The sequence below is a fragment of the Haliotis rubra genome, unplaced genomic scaffold, assembly GCF_003918875.1.
Source record: "Haliotis rubra isolate DU_JTF1 unplaced genomic scaffold, ASM391887v1 Scf1044, whole genome shotgun sequence".
NCBI lineage: Eukaryota > Metazoa > Mollusca > Gastropoda > Lepetellida > Haliotidae > Haliotis > Haliotis rubra.
In genome coordinates, this window is record NW_025764942.1 from 147,904 (window position 1) to 168,338 (window position 20,435).

A 20,435-nucleotide genomic window follows, 5' to 3' on the forward strand; every position below is an offset into this window, starting at 1 on the left:
TCATCCTTGATACATCATGTTAATGGTAGGCACATAGCGAGGTTTCAGGACCGTGAGTAAGCTAAAACGTTACTCCAGCCGGATTCTAACATCAAGATTGTCAACGCGTGTATACGCGTCAATTGGGGAATTGGCTCATAATTAAGATGAAGTGTGCGTTGATGAAGTTGAAGGCATAGTTGAGTTCAAACTTCTTTAGTACATGACAAACAAATACACAAGACATGAGCGAGGCGAGCGGTGTACCTGCTCAACCCCAGGGCGTTTCTTACGAGCGGCATTATCCTGCTCGTGGTCGTCCCAACAGACAGTCCAAATACCGAACTCGTACTCCTCCACTGTCTAGAAGTGAGCATACTAAGTATATATACAGTTTTTGACAACAATGGACAGGCGACAACTCATCAATGGACAGACAGAAAAATAATAGCACTTCCTTGACCAGCTGATGTGATGGCAGACACGGCCAAGGGGGATTACCAATGAAGGTTATAAATGTCTTATACAATAATTAATGGGCTGACAAGTCAATTTACAATGCGGTAGTGATAAGGATGTACAGTAGTGATTAAAAATACAGCTTAGCGTCATATATATATATATAACAATAAAGTCTCACATGTCTTGAGTACATAGTTTTGGACTTTTTAAATATTTGGACGATGGCTGTTCTGAATTAGTCCCTATAAAAACTGGAATGATCTGGTGGTGAATGCAAAAGTTCAAAGACAACGTTCGGTGTATGTCATGGGTTGGCTTTCAATGACGCAAGTGCGGTTTTCTGTTGTGATGTGTTATATGTCACTAAGTGTTCAACATGATGCTTACAGATCATTTCCCATGGCGTGGTTTCCTGCACATTTCAATTCTTCGTTGGTATTTCAACAAACACTATCAGCTACCGCATAGGAAGCCATTTGTTCACTCGTAAAGTCTCCAGGGTAATAATGAGCCAGACATTGATCGATAGATCAATCCATATTACTTTCAATCATATATATGTATGTAAGTCCAATTTCGTTGAAAGTATTTTTTCATAATAAGTATTTTAATTGCAGAATATGTGTTCTTTTAATCTTTGGCTAAATTTGACAACAATAGCCCCCCCCCATGGTTCCTAGTATGGTGATCTACCCTTAGTTGTTGGCGATCTATAACCCGTTTTTATATTGTGTTGTCCCAAATTTGTGTATAATTTTAATATTAGTTTAAATATTTCAAATTGTGATATTCAAGTCGTTTTACTGTCCTTTGTCGACAGACATTATATTTAAATATCAACTATTGTTAACGTGTCACCTGTTTTAGTCTACCATTATGAATTTTGAATTTCATGAATTATGATTTGATAATAAACAAGTTGTCTACATAAGCTGTCATTATGTCAAGACAGTATAACATCTTAACTGTCAAGGGCGTAAGGCGACTAATCGGAACAGCCACTTGGACATGCAAATGTGCATGGAGTCACTATCAGTGACGGACAAAAGGGGTCATCTCAAAATCAGATACATCACATTATCAGATGGTGCCTCGCCATTTAACATGAAGCAAAAAGGAATACAAGGTAGTATCAGCGATCATGTTGATTTTTTTCAAATGCCATTAATCAGAACTGATAAGTAATGGTCATTCGCTTGAAAAGCATAGAAATTGGCAAGGAAGGCAAAACGTTGGATTTATAATGCATTGAAACAGAAATGATAGCAAATGTTGATTGCTGTCAAGGTATGAATGATACTGTCAGAATCTGATTCATTCTGATTCATCCATAGGACATGTGTCATGCCGTCAGTTCAGTAAAGGAGAAAACATGACACTTCTCTACGGACGTGCTTCCCATCACCAGTATTCCCTTCTGCATCTGAGACGTGAACGTTAATGTTCCGTCGTAAAAATTGCTCGTGGGACTGAGCGTCTTTCACAGATGCCGTAGATGCATAGATGTCTATTCGTGCAGCTACATCTGTTGCCAGATGCGGTACCGGCTGTAAGGGTTGCTGGCTGGAACCTGTTTCACACGTGCGTTGTTGAAACTTGATGTAGTGTCATGACTCGTGGTCGGGCACTGACGGTCTATAATTTGATTGTTTTGCTGAAACCGAGACCATATGCGCCAAATGGTGTTTCCATATGGTTGAAAGGAGCATAATCATGCTGCTAATGGAAAAGAAGTATTCGGCACTTATTTAGACTGCGTTCAGATGTAAAGTAATTTATAATGTCGCATTCAATAGAAATAACCCACAATAATTCCCATTAGGTATAATGCCTCAGATGTTGATTGATCAATCAGTCTAATTGTCAACTATCCATTAACGGCTGATTGCAACTTCGGACAATTGGTTCCGTTTGTCGTGATGTTTGATTATGGGGACTGATATACTCCCAATATCCATTTCAACGTTTTGTGGACCTAATGTGCATTCGGCGTTCTGTGGTGACTGGAGTAACACATGGAGACAGTTACTTCAAACACTGTAAACGGAACCATCAGATGGTATAACTTACAAAGAGACACAACGAACATTTAGTATCCAGTCTGTGAAAGATGTTTAAGGTTTCCCCAGACAACGTTGGTTCATCCAGTCAAACAGATGATGTACAGGACACACTGACAAGTATCCAGAAACTGATAGCATTGTCCGGCTTATCATGGGACTATCAGCAGTCAAAGTCAGCCAAATGGTGCAACGTCTCGGTAGTAGCTTCCAGGATATATTCAAGTTTGGTTTTCATACTTCTTTCTCTGAATTTTATCCAGATGATACCATACTATACGAAAGCAGGATCATTCTCGGAAACAAGTCTCACCATATCAAATAGCATCGCACTTTTTTTATTTCTAACCTATTGGGCTCTCAGTACCAACATCCACAGCAAGGTTCGTACATTCCACGAACGTCTCCGTGAAACAAGGATGAAGTTTAACAGTTGTGTTCCAGCAACTAGGTTGAGTCAGAGAATGAAGATGGCGTGTGTATGTATGCTGGTCTTCGCAGCATGTGCCTGTGTTTCCAGTGGCGTAGCCCAGGGCACGATGGGTGACACATCGAGTGACTGGTATTGGCCTTTGCTTGTATTATCGTCGATAGTTGGTGGCTGTACCTGTCTGCTAAACAATTCGTTATTGCTTCTGTTTTTGTCCATCTCACTTCTCCTTACTTATGAGTATGATAATTGCACATTGAGACTGTCAAGGGCTAATAAAGGATCTGTCGAAGAAGAAGATATTGAGGACATTCGAGGGTATCATGCATCTTTAACAGATCTAGTTGAACATGTGTGTACCCTCATGTCCAGACACGTCGCTGCTGGGTACGTCAGCTCCTTCCTCATTGTGTGTTTCTGCCTGTACAGCGGCATCAACAACGAGAAATCCATTGCCAACATTGGTATAGTTGCAGCTGCTCTGTATATATCTATATTGCATCTCATCGCCCTCACATATATTGGTGTCAGACTACACGAAGCGGTAAGTGTTAAATTTCATTTTTGCCCAAATAAAATCATGTTTTCAGATCTAAGCAGAAATTATTCGTATGATTGAGTATGATTGTACTTTAATGTACAATTTAGGTTAACAATGTTCCCAATTCAGTAGTTGAATTATCTATTCATATTTAAATGACGACACCAATAACAGCTTTTTGTTTTCGTTATAGACACTGTGCAACTGAATGAAATCATACGATTTCCTATGTAGCTACTAATGGGGGTGAATATTGTTTGTATCAGCCTTAGACGTGTGTTAAACTGCAGGCTGTGTAGTTTGGAAGAGAAAAACGTTCAACCTATGAACTACCTTCGGAAAGCAACGGTCTAATATCACGGGTGGTTATTACTACAATGTTTGTTTACAGGCACACCGACCTCTGAATCTTCTCCTGGACATGACTGGGGAAAATATGCCTGATAGAGTTATTGGACTGGTAAGAAAATATTATAACAAATTCAGAGACTCTTCATCTGTATCCTAAAATACATTTAAGTGTTTTATTAGAAACTGCGGAACGAGCATTGATTAAGTATATATAATATTATTTATGTTATTGTTATATGTACTTATGATACATTTCGGTGTGTCCTCATTATATTTCCTGTGTTCCAACTGGCTGAATAAAAACGATCACTATGGTATATGTACGTCATGATTACGAAGTACAGCTGGTGGCCACATTCGCTATACATACTTCGGCAACACACTCTGTCAGTTGTATTTCTAATTAACTCACACTTTGTAAACTGTATATTTCAGGCCAGCTAGAATCCCTTCTCGTTTAAACTGACATTCATTCACATATAAACTGAAGTTTCAGGCATCCAAAACTGCAGTGCAATACGGTTATGTATGCAGTATATAATAACTAACCAGCGTGACGGAAGTCTTTCCGAACATCCAGCTCAGTCATTCATACTCATCTATCTGAAGACACATGTTTAACGTTGTTATTTAACATGTCATGCATACGTTGTACTTTGTCTATATCATGTTTTTCTTTCGATCTGTACACCCAGATGCAGGTCACACTGTTCGCCAACAAGTTGTCTCAACGTCAGATCGGAATCAGCGCTTTAGGCCTCATGACCATCACGAAGGACACTATCCTAACGGTAGGGTCAATGCATCTAGATCAACCTACATGGGATCACAGTGGATTATTCCAGACTTTAAGATAGATTTTAAGATGCTACGCTAAATGATAAAAATTGCCGACAGGACTTTATCGGGCGATAAAGCCCATGGTTATCAAACGTAGCCTTGATAACCGACGTCACGTTGCATGTCAGATATCATTGCCTCGTACAGTCTCCTATAGTAAACTACTCCGTAGCGCCTGGTTTGTTGGTTTGCAGTTACGTCTCTCGGCTAACATCACCGGTGGAAACATTACGTTTAACTTTTTCGACGGAACATTAATATCTCAGCTCGATTCACAATTAAATAGGGACACGGCCATTTTAGCTAACTAAGCCTGTGTCCACAGTCCAACAATGTATCCGTGGAACGTCGGGTAACTAGTCAGCTTCATCTGCATTTACTGTTCTAAACTTACGTTGGTAGTAGAAATACGACGTTCATATTGTTCCACATGGTTTACGATAATCTCAGATTTATTAAAAATAATATATAGAAGATAATTAACCTGAATATAAACCGTCTTCAAACTGTTCAACACTAAGTCTTGGTTTCTTGATAACGTGCGTGTTAACGTAGGGTCAACGTTAATAGAATAGCACGTCAGTTTGCCCTCAACGAGGATTGTTAATTTAGGTCACCGACATTGTAGTTTTTCTGTTTGTTTTCTGCTTTAGATCAATCGGTGGTAAGTATTAAATTTGGCATCATAGAAAAGAAATACAGTTCGCCTACCCCATGTATGGTGTAATAAAGCACTGTACACTTTTGCGCTGAACTATTATAACGTGGAAGCACTCGGACGCAAGCGTCACCGTACTTTAACTATAATAGTTCCTGGCAAAAGTGTACTTTATTACACTTCTACATGGGATAGGTCGAACTGTATTTCTTAAACAGAATTTTTGTCTCTAACCAATCTAGCTCCATGCAACCCAGTTGTCAAGCCATTATTTATTAACCAAGAAGATCCGGGTAAGAACTGGTCTTCAGCAACTCGTGCTTATAATAAGAAGTAACATACCATATCGCCGCGTCAGGCTTAATTGGTGTATACATATTCTTACGTGTAGATGAAACAAATGCCGTTCAAATCACAATCACTGTCAAGGTATTACAGAGTCAGTGCAAATTCAAAGGCAGTAGAATACAAAGACAGTGATGGTAATATCAACCTAACTGCAACAATGGACAACTCTCCAAAATTAGACGTAAATGATATTCGGGTTAAGAATGATTTCCTAAACATTATTAGACTTATTGTAACTTCAGATGAAATGTCAGATAATAGGCCTGCATTTGCAACCATTATGTGCCAAAGACAAACTTTCCAGAAGCTTCTCTAATACCTGGGTCAAAATAAAGAGGAAAGGTTCACATTGTTGCAGTACCTTCTAGAGCTCTGTCTAATTATAGCACAAGTCTAAATATTCCACTCCACCGACTATCCACGAGTACAATATATTACGCTTGGAAAATTATCACACAACAAATAGCATTGGTACATAACAGTAGTGTCCCAATTGCGAGATCACGGCTCATGATGTCAATCACTGAATTGTCATGGATTGAGTCGATAATGTACAATCAGCTTTAAAGAAATTTGCTATGTTCATTGAGGCTATAAACTAACAATAAATCAATAACTTTCCGTCTTTGTTTACACAGATCATCGGCACCCTCCTCACCTACGTTTTCATTGTGGTACAGTTTAAGCCGGACTCAACGGCTGGAATTCAACACAATGGAAACGCTACGACAGCATAACTTGACCAACTCGTATTTGATTTGAAGTTCATTCTTTTTGTATTCATGGTCATTTTGTTTAAGGTTGTAATGTGTTGACTTTGTTGCTATGGAAACATAGAATATTGTTGCGAGGGGACGTTTCCAAACCTTTTGAGATTGATTGATTTAGATAGAGAAAACTATTTGAATCGATCACGGACAATGTGTAACTTGGCTTTCTCACATCTATGCAGTATACCTGTATTTGATTTGAACTCAACGTGTAATCACTATTTAGCTTTACCCTGTAATGTTTTGACATCGTCTCCATGTCAACTTTGTCCTGCTACGTCTGTCGTTTATAGCCTTTTATGTCGAGATCCGTCAGCTTAATGAAGGAGTAAAACCAGCAGCTGTCGTAGAGATTAGGGACTGTGAAAATGCTGTTAGCAGTTGCGTTGATGCTGTGTTACCTTGCTTCTCGTCAAATGTTATCACAGGTGAGCTGACGGTCAAATGCTTGAGAAGGTGCATCTGCTTAGAGCATTTACTGCAAACGCCAGCATGTGGAATCTTTTTGCGAATACACGCTTCTGTAACTGACTTATTGAAGTACATTTGAATGGTTCATGTTATATAAAGGACTGAAAGAATTCATTAACCGTAGTATAAGAAGCCCGGAATTTCATAAGAAGTTGTAGGATTCTGAAATTAAATCACGCCTTCGCGAACACCTGGTATCATCACTATTTGACGGACAATAACAAACAGATGCTCAAAATCTCACAGTCAACAGCTAGTATCAAATATGTTTATACACATGAAAAGGGTTTTGTTTATAATTTGGATGATGCAGGGATTGAAGATTTACTGTACTGACAGACAAACATACTTCCCACTTTTAAGCACACGAACTAAATGGCACGTTTATCTTTTGAAGAAAGATGAAGCCACTGGAATGGGAACAGCTCATATCAAAACCAATAAACAGGCATTATATATGATCATAATAATGAGTCGGAAGAGATGTGTTTTTAGCTGGGATTTGAAAAGCAAGAACGTTTATATATATCCGAATAAAGGTACTTTGGAATTATACAATTATCAGAAGGAACTTATTCATTAACTTAAACCGCTTGAGCGTGAAATAGCCAGTGTTTCAATCTCTATCTATCAGAAAATTCCATGTTGACTTTTAAACTAAACTAATGTCAACGAAAATGCCAAACTGGCCATTAAAAGATCATAGTTCTCAGTAAAAGCTGTTTTACCAATACCGTTAAGGGCAATAAAGAGGCATTTCAAGAAACTCATCTCTTGGGACTGTTAAACAAGTTTCATATGATACTTAGCGTATGCCAAACGTTGACCATTAAAGATGTGAGGTGAGGTGAACTGGGGTTTAACGTCACCATTAAGAATTTTTCGCTCATATGACGATGTGCATGAGTGTGTATGTATGGGTGCTTACAGACGTAAGCTGGTTTTAAAGTGCTAAGTCACTGAGATACCATACCGCAGTAAAGCATGAATACCCCACTCAGACACATTATACTTACACCGAGCCAACCAGTCTTTGCTGTACCCATTAATGCCATTACTCTCTCTCTCTCACTCTCTCTCTCACTCTCTCTCTCTCTCTCTCTCTCTCTCTCTCTCTCTCTCTCTCTCTCTCTCTCCTCCCTCTCTCTCTCTCTGGTGTTCCAGAGCGTCAGGTTAAACAGCACTTAATATATACTTTCATGTTAGAAATCGACATGACTTAACTACCGAGAATTCTGCCTTATTGATTAATCACTTCAGATCATGCATTTTATCACATGTCCATTAAAGGGTTTGTTTTGTGTGGTGCTCCGTCATGTTGATAACATATTGGCTCGTCCCACCTATTTCCATTTTATACCGTTTGTGGAAGAAGTGTACATTCAGTGTTGAGTGGTGTATCGACAGTATTACTCCAAATACTGAAAACTGTATCCAGTGTCCAGTCTGTGCAAGATGTTTAAGGTTTCCCCAGATACCGTTGGTTCATCCAGTGAAACAGATGATGTACAGGACACACTGACAAGTATCCAGAAACTGATCGCATTGTCCGGCTTATCATGGGACTATCAGCAGCCGAAGTCAGCCAAATGGTGCAACGTCTGGGCGGTTGTTTCAAGAATATATTCAAGTTTAGTTTTCATTTTCATTATTCTGTATTTTATCCAGAGGATACCACACTTTTCAAAAGCTGAATCGTTCACAAAGAAAAGTCTTTCCTTAACAAATACGATCGGAATTTTGTTATGTCTAACCTACTGGGTTCTGAGTACCAACATCCACAGCAAGGTTCGTATATTCCACGAACGTCTTCGCGAAATACGGTTGAAGTTTAACAGTTCATGTGCTTCAGCCACTGAAATGAGACAGAGAGTGAAGAGGGCCTGTGTATGTCTTCTGGTCCGCGCGACATGTTACTGTGGTGCCTCTGGCTTAATGGCTAGCTTTGTGAGTGACGCATCCAGTGACTGGTATTGGCCTTCACTTGTATTATCGACGGTAATTGCTGGCTGTACCTGTCTGCTGCACCATTCGTTATTGCTTCTGTTCTTGTCCATCTCCCTCCTTCTTACTTATGAGTATGATAATTACACACTGAGACTAGATAATTACACACTGAGACTAACAAGGGCTTCTGAAGGGTCGGTCAAAGAAGAGGAGATTGAGGATATTCGAGGGTACCATGCATCCTTAACAGACCTGGTGGAACATGTGTGTTCCCTCATGTCCAGACACGTCGCTGCTGGCTACGTCAGCTCCTTCCTCGTTGTATGTTTCGGCCTGTACAGCAGCATCAACGACGAGAAATCCATTGCGAACATCAGTACTGCTGCAGCTACTCTGTATATCTCTACTTTGTATCTCATCGCCCTCACCTATATTGGAGTCAGACTACATGAAGCGGTAAGTGTTAAATTTCATTTTTGCCAAACATTACAGAAATGATGCGGATGATTGATTATGATTGTACTTTAATGTACAATTCAGGTTAACAATGTTCCCTTTTCAATAGTTAAATTATCTATTCATATTTAAATGACGAACCCAATAAAAGCTGAATGGATCAAATACGACTTATGCAGCTACTAATAGGGTTGAATATTGCTGTGTTTCCACTTGTATCAACCTTCTAATTGTTACAATGCAGGGGGTGTACGTTGGAATGGAAGAACGTTCAACCTATGAGCTACCTTGGAAAACCAACGGTTTTATATAACTGGTGTTTATTGCTACAATGTTTGTTTACAGGCACACCGACCTCTGAATGTTCTCCTGGACATGACTGGGAAAGATATGCCTGATAGAGTTATTGGACTGGTAAGAAAACATCATATCAAATTCAGAGACACTTCAGTATCTAGAAACTATATTTAACTGTGGGAACCGTTTTGCTAGAAACTGCGCAACGAGCATTGATTTTGGTATATAAGACATGATTTATGTTATTTATAAGTTATGGATATTACGTACTTATGATAACTTTTCGTGTATGTTCATTGTAATTCATGTACCCCAATTGGCTGAATAGGACGATTACTATAGTCACTGATGCCTACTAAGTAAAGCCAGCTTCCACATTCGCTATACCTTCCCTATACATGCACGTGCTTCGGCAACACACACTGTCAGTTGTATTTCTAATTAACTCACACTTTGCATCCTGTGTAATTCTGGTCAACTAGAATCTCTTGTCGTGGTTGAAATTGACATTCATTCACATATAAAGTGAAGATTTGGGCATTTAACGTGTTATGTTTACGTTGTGTTTTGTCTCTATCATGTTTTTCTTACGTTATGTACACCCAGCTGCAGGTCACACTGTTCGCCAACAAGTTGTCTCAACGTCAGATCGGAATCAGTGCTTTGGGACTAATGACCATCACGAAGGACACTATCATAACGGTATGCTAAATCCATATAGTTCGACCTAAATTGTACCACAAAGGAATTTTCCAGATTGAAAGATGAAATAGAATTCTATTCTCCACAATAGCCATTGTACCTCAAGATCAGGTTAAGAACAGGTCTCCAATAAACCCTGCTTTTTCTAAGAAGCAATATACAGGATCGAATTTGGTTTGTAGTTGTTTTTTATGAGTTGATTCACAAACTGAAACTAATGCAATAGTTTACCGGAATCGGTTTGTGACAGAATCCGGTTTAACCGAACAATCAACAATAAGATGAGATATTATTAACCATTGTATTCTAAAATTAACTAAGTTACAAATTACTTTCACGGTGTAACAGTGGCAGTATCAAATAGAGTGGGAGTATATATTCAAAGGCAGAATAATACAAATTTTGTGATGATTGAAATAAAGATGATGTTGGTAATATTCACCTCACTGAAACAACTGTCAAATTTCCAAAACTAGGCCTCGGATGAATACCTTAGATAAGAACGATTTCCTCACAAGTACTGGTGTTCTTGAGATGTAAAGTGAGAAGATAGCCAAGCAAGAAAAAACACCCTGTAGTTCCTTCCAGAGCTAAGTATCTAAGTATATCACCAGTCTAAATATAGCCTGCCACTGCCTCTCACTATCCACATGCACAATGTATTACACTTATATATGTGATGTACTGTATGCTTTATGCGATATACTGTGTACCTGTGATATACTGTATATTTCATGCGATATACTTTGTACCTGTGATATACTGTATACTTCATGCAATATACTGTGTAACTGTGATGTAGTGTATACTTCATGCGATATACTGTGTACCTGTGATGTACTGTATGCTTCATGCGATATACTGTTTACCTTTGATATACTGAAAACTTCGTGCGATATACTGTGTACCTGTGATATACTGTATACTTCATGCGATATACTGTTTACCTGTGATATATTGAAAACTTCATGCGACATACTGTGTACCTGTGATGTACTGTATACTTCATGCGATATACTGTGCACCTGTGATATACTGTATACTCCATGGGATATACTGTGTTCCTGTGATGCACTGTATACTTCATGGGATATACTGTGTACATGTGATGTACTGTATACTACTTGCGATATACTGTGCACCTGTGATATACTGTATACTCCATGGGATATACTGTGTACATGTGATGTACTGCATAGTTCATGTGACATACTGTGTACCGGTGATGTACTGTATACTTCATGTGATATACTGTGTACCTGTGATGTACTGTATATTTCATGCGATATACTATGTATCTGTGATGTACTGTATACTACTTGCGATATACTGTGTACCTGTGATATACTGTATACTCCATGGGATATACTGTGTTCCTGTGATGCACTGTATACTTCATGGGATATACTGTGTACATGTGATGCACTGTATACTTCATGCGACATACTGTGTACCCGTGATGTACTGTATACTTCATGCGATATACTGTGTACCCGTGATGTAGTGTATACTTCATGATATATATTGTGTGCCTGTGACACACCAAAATGACAACATTCTGGTCAAATGTGAAACTATATTTGGCTGAACACCATGTTGTGAATGTGAGCATAGTCAGAGTAAAGCTTATAGACACTCTGTGTGAGTGGTAGTTGTCAATAATTGAAACAGAGCACTGGCGTCCACATCGTAAACTTCAATGGTGCGATATACACCTATCATTACTATATGACTTTATTTCGACAGAACGAAATCACGTTATCCAACACCACCGACGCCGTGCACCTAGCCGAGCTTGTGCCTCTCAGTAAACACTGCCTAGTGTTGTGCACCGACTCTCATGTTTCTGAAACACCCTACCTGTATAGTGCTTACTCCCAATAGACTTGAAAAGTTAAATGGTATCCACTTGTTTACACTAACGAACTTCATCCCAAGAGCAAGTCGACGAACGATAGCAATTAATTGAATAATTAAACTATCCTGTAATTGAAACCTACAAGTATGTGTGAGGGGATTTTTTTTTTCTCGTACCAAGTATCAAGTAGACATACACATTTTCAACCGCGTGATATGGATATTGTGTCTGAACCGTACACCATCCATTCAATAATACCACGGCCAATCAGTCAATCATAGGGGACCATGTCGGCTAAACGTGATCGGAGGCTGCACGTGAAACAGGTCTGATCGCCACTGGAATAATGAATGTTTAGAAGATCGAAGCGGCAAAACACAATGCTAACGTTAGTTAATATTACCTTTGAAATTTCCTATCTTACCCCTATCGTCCTTGAAGATCGTTTACGGTCATAACGTATTCTGTGATACAGTGCAACTTTCCAACACGTTCATTATTATCACACAACTATAACTAGTAGCAGTATCTCTTACCATTTTGTTGTTTTCATATCTTCCCTGCTATTTTAAGAATTGATCTTCATGTTTGTTGTCCTACTGTCAGAACACTTTCAATGAGGATGATATTACCGGATATTGAAGCAAACACAGCTAAAGGATTTTAGGCTTAATTAGAAGAAGTAAGGAAATGTTTGACAACAAATAATTATGCCAGGTAACTTGACTGATTGATTAATCGGTTTTTCACAGCCAAGGTAAGCAATCACTCTCAACAAAAATATCAATTCATCTTCATTAAAACTACTCCTTCAAATACTGGTGAGACTTAGCGGAGAACAGACCGAACTGAAGGTTTAGCCTACAAAGCAAAAACAACGATTATTTATTTCATAAGCTGTTGAAGATGTTGAAGATTTTCAGAAATATCATAGGTACATCCAGTGAAACAGATGATGTACAGGACACACTGACAAGTATCCAGAAACTGATAGCATTGTCCGGGTTATCATGGGACTATCAGCAGCCGAAGTCTGCCAACTGGTGTAACGTCTATTTGGTAGCTTCCCGGATATATTCAAGTTTGGTTTGCATATTTTACATTCTGTATTTTATCAGCATCATACCATACTATACGAAAGCTGAATCGTTCATGGACGTCAGTCTTGTCTTAGCTAGTAACATTTCATCTTTGTTATGTGTGACGTATTGGGGTCGTATTACCAATATCCACAGCAAGGTTCGCATAGTCTGTGAACGGCTTCAAGAAGTGCGGTTGAACTTTGACAGTTGTGTTTGGCAAGGACACTGAAGCAGAGAGTGAAGAGGGCACGTGTATGCATCGGGCTTCTCGCGGCATTTATCTGTGTCGCCAATGGCATAATCATGAACATGATGGAAGATACGTCCAGGTATTTCTTTTGGCCGTCACTCGTTTTGACGTCGATAGTTAATGGCTATATGACACTGCTAAACCATTCCATGTTGCTTCTGTTCTTGTCCATCTCCCCTTCTTCTTACTTATGAGTATGATAATTGCACAATGAGACTGACAAGGGTTTCTGAAAGATCCGTCAAAGAAGAGGATATTGAGGACATTCGAGGGTACCATGCATCCTTAACAGACCTGGTGGAACATGTGTGTTCCCTCTTGTCGAGATACGTGGCTGCTGGCTACGTCAGCTCCTTCCTCGTGGTATGTTTCTGCCTATACAGCCTCATCAACGGTGACAATTCTTTTTTGGACATAGGCGTCGCCGCATTTGCTGTGTACTTTTCCATTCTACATCTCATCACTCTCACCTATACTGGTGTCAGACTAAACGAAGCGGTAAGTGTTATAAGGTGTTTGTTGTTTTTAGAGGAAAAGCATTCTTGAGTTATCCATTCACATAAATCCCCCCGAAAAGAACTTTTATCAGAGTATGCAATGTTTCAATGCAGAGGAATGCAGGGATTATAATTCGCATGGGTTCACGACTGGGGAGAGTATTGTTCCATGTCCACAGAATGCAGTGTTCCAAATGATATATCGCTACTGAGGATGTATTCGCGACGAGCGTACAACAGAACTCTTGAGATCACCAATCTCACCCTTACAGATTTTGTATCGTAAAATCTGATTTTTATCTGTTAAAATGTTTTATGATAAACCGTTCTTATGATCAATTTTATAGGAAATTACAATGTTTGTTTGGAGGCATATCGCTCACTGAAAACCCTGCATGACTTGTCTGGGAGAAATATGCCAGATAGAGTCATTTGACTGGTCAGAAACATTACAGGAATACCTTTTAAGACAACTTCCAAACTGCACAAACGTGACTGTTTGCTGCTTGTCATAGCTGTTCTCCAGTTTCCGACAGCTGCATGGATCAAAACGCGTTTAAGAAATGCGTTAATACAGTAACTTGTTTCCGGCCCAAATATATCGTTTGTAATTGACTCAAGCTAATTTCAGTTTGAACATCGCAGAGTAACACAGCATAGCGTGCCATATTTTGGAAGGCCATATAAGTAAGCAAGCGCATGTCTGTATCATCTCGCATTATATCAAGACAAGCTATTTTGTGTGATGATCAAATCAGACTGGATATCCACCCTGGTAAATATGATCATCCCTGACTTTAGGCCTTGTAGAGTTTCTTCTGTATTTTATACTGCCATTGAAGTTTATACTGACTCTCTATTCTGTCACTGTATCCACTTTGAGGCAATGTGTAAGAATACATACACCTTGTTAATTACATTGTTAATTGTATAATAATGTTTCGTTATTTCTTGATGAACGCTAGATTCGCTTGCAAATAGATTTCCGGGTTTATTTATTATTTCAATTTGGAAATCGTCAAGAAACAACAATAACAAGTTGACATTTCAAACATTGTTAACGTTTCCAACAAACCAATACCTGCTCGTAAACAACAAACATTCACTCATTACTGCTGCCTAACAGAAACATCACCCAGAAGAGAATAGACGAGACGGTAAAGTACAGTCGCGCTTGCAAATCATTAAAGTGTGTAAAGCTACACAATAAAGCTGCTCTTATTAAGAATGATGCATAGTAATATAACGTCATGATAATGATTTCACTTCATGAAGCTTTACATTTTGTGAATATAAACTTTGTGGCACAAAACACACTAAAAGTCAGTCCATTCCCGCAATATGTTTTCTCGACATAATGACAAGAAGACTTACTACTTCAACGGTGAACGTACAATACAAGCGTTTACATATCATATGACTGTATACGAATGTTCATTGTTTACAGGTTCCAATGTTAACGTTAAATGTCACCAAAATATGTTCTTCTGTTGATGCGGCCGTAGTTGCATCAGGTACAATGACTGAGTTTCCAAGGAGAATTAAACTCGCTTTTTCCTTTGGCCAATACTCATTATTTTGTTATTGAGAACATCTTAGGAACGATGACCGGTAACTTCCGTTTTCAGCTTTTCGTTTATTCCAGCGTCAGCAAGACCATGTTGCTCGCGCCCTTACAAAGAGTTTTCTTCCCAATTCCTGCAGTCCTGAATCTTTACACAGTTTCTGACAACTTATGTTTCTCGATATTTAGTTTCACAAAAGACACGTATTTCCCCCGAGGATCTTTCAAAGGGCGCAAATAAAATGAAGGAACAGTTGTATTGTTGGGGCAATGCTGAAGATATTTCTCAGAGATTTACGACACATCACTCTGGACTTGTTCTGTTTTCTAGAACAGATTTGGATTCGACCTTCACGTTTTTCAACCCGCCTTGCTTTTGAAATATCATCCGTATAACACAAGTAGCGTCCATGTGAATTCACTCCAAGCCTGAACTGTGACGTTGGTCCCCGTCTTAGATCTTGGGCCCCTCTAAATGAGAATTTAAGACCAATGTGGTAAACAGATACACAGTGTTAACAAGTTGTTACACATTATTTCTTCCATTTTTCTGCTTGCTTTCTTTGAAGAAGTGTGCTCGCGTAGGTGTTTTCATGATGTTTTATTGGTACGAAACAATCGTCGTGCAGAAACTTGTATCGTTTTCCTATTCCATCCATACATCTGGCGGCTTTTAACTCATGCGTGCAGGGCATCAGAGGGGTAATCAGTATGCTCTTTTCACCTCAGACCCACCTGGATGTGGCATAGTTTAGCTCATCAATAGTCATGATGGCTCCAACCATATTTACGTCACAGTTATTGACGTACGTATCTTGCTTCCCAGGATCAGAACATTTCCGTTAGTTAGCAATTGTTGGAATACTCGACGTTTTCCCAACCGAATCTTCGATTCACAGCCCTTCAAAAATTGGAAATATCAAAATTGAAATGTGTGCTGGTAAATGCTAATTTGCAAAATATATCAAGACAACATTGACAAACTGTGGGGCTTTGACAGCGCTGGATAGTTACCAACTTGTGCATCTGGATGAACGGTAAATTAGAACGAATTATTTTGTCTAACGATCAACGTAACGGTGAGATTTCCAGGAATCGAATCCGGATCGCCCGCCAACAAGGTTTGTTTGAAATTTCTGAAGGTGTCATAATTGTGACCGACAATAACTTACATATACCTCTGTTGTAAGAGTGAAAACATCTGATTAATTCACATACGATGCCTTTTGTAAAACTGAGCACAACAATCGTTATAGATTTATCAGTATGTAACTAAATTTATGTATGAAAATAATAGTTACTTTTCCTTTTCAATTCTTTCAACCTTTTTCATCTGTCAATGGGGCGACGAAACGAGGACAAATATTGCAGGGCGGCGTTACTGCTGGCATGGTCGACATAACAAAACCTTCAACTGTCACGACAGTTTAGAGACGCAATGGTAGTAGCATTGACTTGGGTTATCAATAGTTTTGATGAAAGTTGTAGCCTTGCTGCATTTAGATTCTTCATCTGAGCGATAGAGAAAAAAACTCTTGATCCTTGATAACTGTTTTCATTGAAAGCATTTTTGTTAATAGCAGTTCTTCTCAACAAGAGGACATTTTACATTCCTGTCTCATCGTCTACTCTTCAAGTGAACACCTCGTGGCGTTTTGGTAATGAGGTGTTGCAAGACTTTACTGTTCATCTACTGTATGGCTATGGACGTATAAACCACTCTGTGTTTTTTTCACATATGTATTAATATCTTCTTGAATGTGGCATTTATAAGGCAATATTATTGGTCTTTTGTGTCTATCAATATCTTCACTTTATGGCTATTTTCAGTGGTTTTTATTTCAAGTAGAATCATATCCTCGGAACTCTCCATTTCTTAGCAATCATGAGGGTCCCAGTCTAATCTATTTAAGGTAATGAAGTGTTCCTCAGACATTCCTCTCTACTAAACCGTCCGTACTCGTAAACGCTTCTTCTTTGTAGATATGGGAGCACATGTTGTTTAAAATAACAGAGAAGCCTTACATATATGTCTCGTCGGTCACTTTAAGCAGCATGTATTCTATACTCCCTTGCATTGATATCATGTTTATGCATTACGTTCTTCACGGCTTTGGGTTTGTGTCGGTACTGAATTACTTACACCCGTGATGAGTGATACATCCACTCACTTCTTTTGGCCTTCACTCGTCTTGTCTTCGATATCGGGTGGCTTTATCACTCTGCTAAACCATTCGTTATTGCTTCTGTTCTTGTCTATCTCCCTCCTTCTTACTTATGAGTATGATAATTGCACGCTGAGACTGACAAGGGCTTCTGAAGGGTCCGTCAAAGAAGAGGATATTGAGGACATTCGAAGTTATCATACATCCTTAACAGACCTGGTGGAACACGTGTGTTCCCTCATGTCCAGACACGTGGCTGCTGCTTACGTCAGCTCCTTCCTCGCTTTGTGTTTCTGCCTGTACATCATCATCAACGATGACAAGTCTTTTATGAACCTGGCAGTCACCTTATTTGCTGTGTGCTCGTCCATTATGGATGTCATCGCTCTCACCTATACTGGTGTCAGACTCCATGAAGCGGAAAGGATCAGAATACTGTTGTGAAAGGTGAACAATGACATACATAATACTGAAAATGACACTTTCTAATTAACGAATGCACTTAATGTCCATATAATTACAAAGAAGGGTTCTATGATTGGACATTTCTGATTCAATAAACTTCACACTACTCCGCACTTTTGTCACGATTCCACAATATTTCACAAAATTTCATCTATTGCTTTATGGTAATAAATGCAAAATATTTATCTAAAATCAACAAATCACTGCCGAAAGCAGTTCGTGAATGTGCGTCCACGAATCACTTTCAAGTAGTCATAATGCCAGATGTTCGCAAACATTTGGGTTGTGGGAGGAAATCTGAGAATAAATAAAGGAACAGTGCCATGAAGTGATGTTCCCTTATTATATTATTATAAACTTACTTTTCATCATTTATTTTGAAGTAAGTAACTGCAATTTTTGTATACAGGCACATCAACCTCTGAATGTTCTGCATGAATTGGCTGGGAGAAATATGCCAGATAGAGTAATTGGACTGGTAAGAAAACAAATATAACACTTCATCTCTTCATGAGTTAATTGGATATGTTCTTTTAATTATATGTGCATGTTTGTTCAGCATAATTCCTATAACCCGAATTTCTGAATAAAGCAATATTTATTGCAATTATGTCAAAAAGAATGTAGAAAATATACCACACTCACCTAGCAAGACTTCCATACACTAGGCTTCCACGCTAAATATGTCTGCGACACACTTTCTCACTTCGCTGTAATCTGCTCTGATGTCATTTACTGATTGCTTTAGAATATTGCCATAAGGTGTGTTTTTTTCTAATATATGAACTTTCGTGCAAAGAGTGGATTTATTTTCAGAATAAAATATTGATAGACACAATTGGGAACATTTCTACTGATGCCTGATCCATACTGACTGACTCGTGACTTTGTGCAGTGTGTTTTACTTGGATTTGGATTTGGCCTATCAGCTAAACAGCAAAGACACAATTGGACACATTTCTAATGATATCTGATCCAAATCCATATGAACTTCAAATAACCATTGGCCCAGATATAATATGCGTTTGCCTATTTGCATATCCTGATGAAAATACCATACGATGCTGGAGTAGCTCTTCTTGAAGATTCGAGAATTCATTTGACTCCAAAATGCATAAAAGATATTATAGCCTACTCCACTACTTACATTAAATAACAATACATTCCTGACAACTAATAATTGTTAATACACAAATGTTAGGAAATTCTACTAAATCATACCAAAACAATTTTCAGCAATTACGTTATAATTTAATTAGGGAGCTGGTAATCATATTTGATCAAAAAGGTATGATAGAACATATATTACATTATGTATTAATAAATGGCTTATTTTGGAACGTGTAAGTTTATTTGCCTGTAAATAATAACATATATTACTATCTATTTATTGAGATATGTAAGCGCTATTTTCGACCCTCGATACCCCCCATGATACTTTAAACCTCCCCCTCTCTTAAGTGTTTTAGCTTGGACATATGTTCACTAACAGTTTAAATTGGGGGAACCATACTGGGTTGGTTTCCTCGTTTTACAATTCATTTTATTGTGTGTTAAAATTGAAAGTAGTAGATATATTTCAAGTTTGGATCTCTATCTCTACATGAAACCGTTTGTATCCGTTGCTTTTATCCTATCGAAGAAGCTACCCATCAAAGTGATTAAATATGTACACATCTGTTGTCAACTGAAGATTTATCTTACGATCTGTAACTAGGTCACTCTGTTCACCAACAAGTTGTCTCAACGTCAGATCGGAATCAGTGCTGGCCTTATGACCATCACGAAGGACACTATCTCAACGGTATGTTGAATACATATACATATTCCTCAACCACAATGGTATTTGCCAGGTTGTAAAATAACACAGTTCTATTCTCGACTAAATATATGACATAATATCCATACAAAACTCCTCTTATGTACGTATCTGTCCTACAATTACGTTGCTTCGTGAAGAACCAGTTAGAATTCACTATCAACAAACCATATTGAACATGATCAGTATGCAGGGTCGTTGGTTCGGTTAACTCATAACTTTTGCCCCTTTGTTTGTACAGATCATCGGTACCCTCCTCACCTACGTCTTCATTGTGATCCAGTTTAAACCGGAATCAAGTGGTGGATGTCGACTGGGTGGAAACGCCACGGCAATATAGTTGGACCGACTCATACTTGACTTTGAACCTTTCGTTATTCAGTGATATAGTTATTTCTTGTCACATTAGCTGTTTTTAGACTA

The 20,435-nt window shown here is 38.6% G+C and overlaps 2 protein-coding genes across 9 annotated transcripts in view; one reads left to right on the forward strand and one right to left on the reverse strand.

The window, feature by feature from the left end:
* The window catches only part of LOC124275114, a 169,086-nt gene that overhangs the window by 15,963 nt on the left and 132,688 nt on the right, over positions 1-20,435 (reverse strand). The gene's annotated exons all lie outside the window — the stretch shown is intronic.
* LOC124275071 overlaps positions 797-20,435 on the forward strand; it is a 31,682-nt gene continuing 12,043 nt past the window's right edge. For 2 of the 8 annotated variants that reach the window (XR_006898204.1, XM_046710593.1), the window contains exons 1-4: positions 797-3,718; positions 3,864-3,932; positions 10,217-10,312; positions 20,254-20,387. Coding sequence is in view for 6 of the 8 variants with exons in the window: in XM_046710593.1 (XP_046566549.1) it covers positions 3,713-3,718; positions 3,864-3,932; positions 10,217-10,312; positions 20,254-20,352 (270 nt within the window). In the remaining 2 variants the exon portion in view is untranslated. Of the gene's footprint in view, positions 3,719-3,863; positions 3,933-4,518; positions 4,615-6,307; positions 6,647-10,216; positions 10,313-20,253; positions 20,388-20,435 lie in introns of those variants that run through there. The other 6 variants (XR_006898203.1, XM_046710588.1, XM_046710564.1 and 3 more) reach the window with 5 other exon arrangements.